Source organism: Elephantulus edwardii, unplaced genomic scaffold (assembly GCF_000299155.1).
Source record: "Elephantulus edwardii isolate Elephantulus edwardi_28Jun2011 unplaced genomic scaffold, EleEdw1.0 scaffold00113, whole genome shotgun sequence".
In the NCBI taxonomy this organism is placed as follows: Eukaryota; Metazoa; Chordata; class Mammalia; order Macroscelidea; family Macroscelididae; genus Elephantulus; species Elephantulus edwardii.
Genome location: NW_006399863.1, coordinates 8,165,406 through 8,172,748, shown reverse-complemented (window position 1 = coordinate 8,172,748; position 7,343 = coordinate 8,165,406). Strand labels below are relative to the sequence as shown.

The following is a 7,343-nucleotide window of genomic DNA, read 5'->3' as shown; positions in this document are numbered from 1 at the left end:
GGGCGGCGGGGTGCGTTCCCCCCGCGTTCCCCGGTCTGGCGGCCTCGCCCTCGCGCTGCGTCGCCCTCGCCCCAATCTTACTGTCTTTGACACACTTACACACACTTACCCCCATTATCCCAGTCACTGAATCAATCCGTCCCATCGAGGGTCTTCCTCTCCTGTGCTGTCCCTCCTCCTTCCCAAGCATGACATCTTTCTCCAAGGACTGTTTCCTCCTTGTAACATATCCAAAGTATATCAGACAAACCTTCAGAATTCTTGCCTCCATGGAGCAGCCTGGTTTCACCCTCTCCAGGTTGAACCTGTTTATTCTCTTAGCAGTCCATGGTGTATTCAATACTCTTCCCCAGCACCACAGCTCAAAAGCATCAATTCTCGTTCTATCATCCCTAGTTATGTCCAGCTCTCTGATGCATAGGAGGTGATTGCAAAGACCATGGCCTCTTTCAGGCTCACCTTAGTCTCCGGACTGACATCATTGCTCTTCAGTATACTCTAAAGAGGTCTCTGACAGCAGACTTTTTCTATGTAATACATCTTTTAATTTCCTGGCTGCTGGTGCCAAGAGTGTTGATTGTAGAGCCAAACAAACTGAATCTATTTACAATATCAGTCTCTTCACCATCCATCATGATGCTGCCAATTGGCCCAGTGGTGAGAGTCTTTGTTTTCTTGATATTGAGCTTCAATCCATATTGAAAGCTGCAGTCCTTGACCTTTAGCAGCAAATGCTTCAGGTCCTCCTCAATTTCAGCAAGCAGGGTTGTGTCATCTGCGTAACTAAGATTGTTGATGAGTTCCTCCAATCCTGATGCCAGATTTCTCCTTGTATAGAGCCCAGCCTCTCAAGTAATCTGTTCCACATATATATTGAAAAGATGTGGAAATAGGACACATCCTTGGTGCACACCCTTCTCAAGTTTGAACCATGCAGTGTTCCCTTGCTCAGTTCTGACGACTGCCTCCTGGTCCAAGTCTAGGTTTCACATTAGCACAATCAAGTATTCTGGGATTCCCATTCTTCTCAGAGTCAGCCACAGTTTGTTGTGGTCCACACAGATTTCATTAACATACACTGCCAAATGCTGCTATTAAAGCTGCATTTCCATATAAAATAGAGGAAAGCAAACCCAAACTCAACCATTGTTTATTTTATGCCTATTTCAAAATAATATTTCATTTAAAGTAGGTGAAGAGGAAGAGGAGGAAGAAGAGGATGAGCCCGAGGTCCCTGCTGGCCCCCGTCCTCGCAGAATCTCAGAGCTGAACATGAAGGAGAAAATCGTCCCGATCCCTGAAGGAAGCGCCTTCTTCATTCTTAGCAAGACCAACCCGTAAATACGTCTTTTTCAGCCCATCTCTGGCATATCTTCCTGTTACACTACATAATCACTATGAGTGTCTGGGTTGGGATAAAGGCCAGCTCGCAGCCCTTAAGTCCTTTTCTTTAAGTCCTTTCCAGCCAACCAGCCCCTCTCCTGCTCCAGCCTTGCCTTGCCCCTCTGTTCATCTTGTCCTAGCCTTCTCTTCCTGGACCAGAGCAGCTGAGGTGGCACAAGGTTCTGGGAGGGCAATTCTCCCCCTCCCTGTTAACCTCTGCACATAGGATATCAGTGGTCAACTCTCAGCTCATTGCGATGCTCCAGTCAGAGCCTACTGCTCTCGTGCTCATGTAATGTGCCCTGTGGAAGATTTTTCCACCCCATAGGCCCCTGTTCTCATGAATGAGTCTTCTCTTAAGGTGCTTTATGGATGAGGATTGTATGGCCAAGTTCTGCATAGCGTTTTCTTCCCAAGACCCAATTGGTTGGTCATTTTTTTCCCCTATTGAATTTTATAACAGTAAAAGAATATTGCTTACTAATATTTTATAGGTGTAGCTGTTGAGTTCAGCTCTGTGGAATTCTGCTTGAAATACCATTTCTCATATTAAAATGAGAAAGCACTCACCAGGAACATGGCAATTAGTCACAAATACTGTAAGATGGAAAAGTTTATTTACTAGCTGGGTTTCTAGGTTTTAAATCATCTGGGATTGAGTGAAATGCCTGAGGGAATAGATGGTTCCTGGGAAGATTTCTAGAATTCTGAAGTAGTTTTTGTCAGAGAGAACAACTCTATAATTCACAGGCTCTCGGGAGACTCAGGCAAGAGAAGGCAGGGATGCTGGAGTCTCTAGAGACTTTAAGATTTGATGAAAGCTTCTCACAGATCATCACTGGGAGGAATTTGAGAATTCTCTTTCAAAAGGGAGTGGTGTTACTGACACGCTGAATATTCATGTGTTGATCTCTCCCCCTCCCAAAACTGTGAGCATTCCTGTCCTCATTGTGTTAGGAGGGCTTCTCCAGGCCCACCTGCTAATTAACTGCCAAGTATCCCAGTAACACAGGGGGTCCATCGCAGTGTTCAAACCAAACCCACTGCCACAGAGTCAGTTGTGACATTAGCAGCCCATAAAGGAGAGTAGAAGAGCCCATAGGGTTTGCAAACTCCATGACTAGTTTTTATGGAAGCAGACTGGCATAGCTTTCTCTCACTGAAGAGTGACTGGTGGGTTCCAACCACTTAGTCAACAGCCAGGCACCACGGCACCTCAGGCCTCCTAGCCCAGCGTTAAACAGCCTTGAAAGGAGATGTTGAAGTGAGATTGATGCTATAGGCCTTTGAGTTGGAACTGACTCATAGTTAACCTTCCAGAGGAGGAGACTGCCCATCTTTCTTCCACAGAGAAACTGGTGGGTTTGAACTGTGTTCCTTTGGGTTCACAGCACAACTCTTTACCACTGAGTCACCAGTGCTCTTGAAGTGAGAAGTTACCTTCATATAAAGTTTGCTCCAGGTTTTTGGAATTTTTGTGATACAAGCATATGTATGTATATAACACATAATTTGCCATGTCCGTAGTCTTCACATGAACAATTCAGTAATTTAATGACAGGAGTTATGTTGTTCAACCATTACCTCCAGTTTTATAGGTGAAAAGACATGTCTCAAAGGGATATTTACATATATTCTGTTGTCAAAATAATAACCCTAATCATCTTTAAATTCTGAAGCCAATTGCAGGTCTACCTCACTGTCCAAAAGGAGAGCTTTATTAAGAAACTAAGCCAGAATGGTGTAATGCGAAGAAGCAGTTACCATTCATTTATATAGGAAATCGTGTTGAGGATTCTCACACCTCAAAAGTAACCATCTAAATCAAACCAAATAACATCTAAAACCCAGAATGATACCAGCATATCGTGTTCAGACAGAGTCCAAGGCTGAGGGTAGTTCTCAGGGAAGGAACATGCCAGAGCCACCCTCGCTGCCTTTTTATTGACCCCACAAAGTAAATGCCAAATGCTAGCTTCATTTTGCATAAAAGGGAAAGCCCTCTTCAGATTCCTTTCAGTTGGCTAGCATCAATACTAGTCTAAGTATTTTGTAAAAGCAACATGGCATAAAATGAACTCTTGAAAAAACAGAGGGAGATCTGCTTGAGCTGAAGGATAGTGATCTCTAACCATCTGACAGAACATCAGGGACACACCACACTGTCACGGGATCCCAGGGTCCATAGTGCTGGACACACACTACCCTCCTGTCCAGCCTCACAGGACTGAGGACTGAGCATTCTAGCACACAGTACATGTTAGCAAGTGGTGGTGGACCTTTCACTTACCTTCCTCAGGAGTGCTAATTGGAGGTCAACTCCAAAACAAAAAGAAAGAATAAGATTTGTGAATGAATATAACAAGAGGTTTTATCAAGCCTCGCTTATTTGCAAACCATATATTAATATAGCCAGACAGCAATATGAGAAAGAAAATTGTCTCATCTTTGTCAAGTATTGATATCTAGTCTTGATGTCCTTTCTAAAAGCAGGAAAATAAACAGGCCATAGTGGGGAAACACCAAATAGAACTGGGTAAATCTAGTCTTTACTCATCGTGTCCCCTTGAGAAAAGCCTCATTTTCCCTGTCTCTGGAAAGGCTGAGGTCCCCACTCTCAAGACTGAATTAAGTGGTTTCTGTGGGGACCCCAGCATAGAACCAGCTGCTCCACACACTGTTGAGAGCTTCGGTCCTTGGAGGGACAGGGGATGGGTTGGGTGGCACGCTGTTCTCACCCGCCTGGTCTTCCACCGCGGAGTGGGCCAACACTCCCAGGGGTCCCAGAGGCTGGAGGGCTGGCCCATCTGCTCATACCCTGTGTCCATCCATGCAGTAGCTTTTCCCCTGCAGGATTCGCGTGGGCTGCCACAAGCTCATCAACCACCACATCTTCACTAACCTCATCCTCGTCTTCATCATGCTGAGCAGCGCCGCCCTCGCCGCCGAGGACCCCATCCGCAGCCACTCCTTCCGGAACACGGTAAGCTGCTGGGTTGCGAGGCGTGTGGGGCTCAAGCTGGGATCAGTACTGACCTTCATGTAAGCTGAAGCTCTCCTCGAGATAGAACCTGTAGGCCCGTGACCCTGAGGCCTAGAGTAAGTGGCTTTCAACTGCTCACTCTTTAGATGTGGAGTGGTTCTGTGGAAAAGAAGGTATCACAAGACAAGAGGAGAAACAAATAGAAAGGTGGTATTATTAGCTTGTTCTGTAGTTTGGAACTAGTGCCTTTGTACTGCATCCATGTTAGGCAGTAACTTATGTGTACATTAGTTCTTGCCCAAGCAATCTCATTTCAGCAATTTAGCTAATTAGAGAAATCCAGAAGAAAGACAGCTACAGAAGGCCAGCAGCCTGCTGAGTCTCTGGCCTAGATTCTGTAGTGCAGCATCAGGGTATTATCGAGAAATTCTCCCAGGACAGGGGGGCTCCGCAGGGACCAGCAGCTGATTTGCGCTGCTTTCTGCAATCAGATCTTTGGAGATTTGAGGGTCCAATAGTTAGGTGAGTGCTCCTGGATTTCTCATGCTTTTTTCTGTCTCCAGTGCTCTTTATTTTGAAACTGGGCAAATCCAGTCTTATCGGACTGAAACAGCACACTCCTGGTAGGAAGAAGAGAATTGGGCTTTTCTTCTGGGTGGCCTTGTGGGCGCCAACGTGCAGAGGAAGGCTCCTGGGTGCTGTCTGCACTTCACATCACAGATCGGGACCCCTGGTGGAGACTCCTGAGGCTGTCTCTTTCTGAATATCCGGAGGGAGCTGTGTGCCATTGAGCCCCATCCTGAAACTGAGACACAGGAAAAAGAGTGTTAGGAACCAAATATCCTTAGGGGGCAACCCAGGTCAGGGGCTGGTGTAGAACCATGCTGGGACCTCAAAGTCTTAGTATTTTTATTATAGGAACTTCTTAGCATTTATTTCCCTGTTGTTTCTTCCCAAGAATGCTGTTCCTTTTTAATAGCTGTCCACACATGAACGTGGATTCTTTCTGAAGCACCACATTGCCACTTTTTTTTTAACCTTGGCAGAGTTCTGAATGTGAAAGAGAACGGAAGCTCGGTGGGGAACGCACAAGTTCAGTCAGCACTCTGCCTCCCAGACATCAGGTGGCTGACTTGTCAGCTGCAGTGTTTCTCTTGACTGCCCAGGTGCTTTTGGTGTTGATAGGCTCACTGTGCCCCAGGAGGGAATAAGAAGGAAATGGCAGGGTACTGATCATGTACTGGAAAATACTTTTCATTGCCTGGCTGGAAACTCAAATACCCAGAAGTATCCAAGCAGAACTTCTAAAGCTAGAAGGCATTAGGAAAACGGGCACCCTTTGAAGAGAGTGGTTCACCTGAAGGAAACTGGGCTCTGAAGCACAAGTCCTGTCTGTACTGAAAAGAAGTGATAAAGAGCTACCTGAGGTGGCTCTCCTACCTAAAGCAGGGCCTCCTGTGGCTCTGGAGTGGCCGCTGAAAAGCCTAACCTCTTGACCATCAGTGTCCACAGTTGGCTGTGTGGCCTGAGCCTCGCTTTCTCCTCAGAGGTCACATCTGTTAACAGAGTTGGCTTGAACAGTCGCTATGGGCCCTTCCCGATTTGATCTCTTCAAGAACTCACCTTTCAGATCCATGGAGCATGGTTGTCATAAAGGCAAAGACACCAGGCTGTTTTCTTATTAACAGAGATGTAGCTACATCTTTGTGGTCACTGTCGGTGTTGTACGCAGCAGCTCCCTAATGTGGGTGTTCAGAATCCTGGCTGAGACCCACTTGTTCCTCGAGGTTCTGGGAGGCTCAAGGCGCCTAGAAGTGTTAACAAGCCCCAGTTGGGTTCACTGTCAGTGTTGTACGCAGCAGCTCCCTAATGTGGGTAGTCAGAATCCTGTCTGAGGCCCACTTGCTCTTCAAGGTTCTGGGAGGCTCAAGGCACCTAGAAGTATTAACAAGCCCCAGTTGGGTGCTTCAAAGATAGTATCTTCAGAGATGCTGATAGAGTAGCCTGAATGCTTACTAATTTAAAGGTCAAGTGCAGTCTGTCTCTGGGTGGGTCTGGCACAGTAAAAACCAATGTCTGGACAGAGCACTGTTAGGTGCAGAGCAATGAGGAGAAGGAAGAGGGAGAATGAAGCTACTCCTTGCAGACTTAGCCAGCCTGGCACATGGGGGGTGGGGGGCGGTGTTTACTCCTCAATTAAATGGAATGCGAGGGACATGTGGAAGCTTCTGGCTCAGTTCACTGTCACTAACATCTTTATTTACATCCATCCACCAATCCAAAGCTCAGCTGGATGGCAGCATACTTCATTCAGCCAAAGATGCAGTTACAAATCCAAAATGTGTTTAAGCCTCTTAATTTATCTCGTGCCACAAGGAATTTGTAGATAGAATGCTCCGAGGAGTAAAGATTACTAATAAAGCACGTTTAGGAATGAGCCTGGGAAGTGAGTCAGCATGAATGGTTAAAAAGAGGTAAGGATTCCAAAGTGCTCTTTTTAAAAAATCATAAAGAGGAGCTATACTTGAACCCACATGAGGCATTTATAAGCATTTCTGCACACAACTCCAGAGTGACAGGGTTCTCCTAGGAGAGCGGGTCCCTGACTACTCAAGGGGGTCTCGGGGGTCTACTTACATGTAGCTGCCTTTTTCTCATTTCCACATGTTGTACCTTGCAGATACTGGGTTACTTTGACTATGCTTTCACAGCCATCTTTACTGTTGAAATCCTGTTAAAGGTAATGACCTTTTCCTTGATCCCTGCATGTTCTAAAGCAGCTGTAGCAATAATGGTTGCAATTCTTTGTTTGCCTTCCAGGTGCTAGGTTATGCAGATTATGTCTTCACTGGTACTTTTGCCTTTGAGATCGTTTTGAAGGTAACAGGCCCCACCACAATGTGTTGAGGGCCAGTTCCTCCGTGTGCTGCACCGGGGAGAAGCTTGAAGTGCTCTGGACCTTTTTTTTTTTTTTTTT

At 46.1% G+C, this 7,343-nt stretch overlaps 1 protein-coding gene across 4 annotated transcripts in view; it reads left to right on the top strand.

Moving 5' to 3' along the window:
- CACNA1D (calcium channel, voltage-dependent, L type, alpha 1D subunit) overlaps positions 1-7,343 on the top strand; it is a 416,410-nt gene that overhangs the window by 329,528 nt on the left and 79,539 nt on the right. For all 4 annotated transcript variants that reach the window (XM_006892226.1, XM_006892225.1, XM_006892228.1 and 1 more), the window contains 3 exons: positions 1,190-1,337; positions 4,237-4,366; positions 7,047-7,106. In XM_006892226.1, coding sequence (XP_006892288.1) covers positions 1,190-1,337; positions 4,237-4,366; positions 7,047-7,106 — 338 coding nt within the window. The remainder of the gene's footprint in view (positions 1-1,189; positions 1,338-4,236; positions 4,367-7,046; positions 7,107-7,343) is intronic.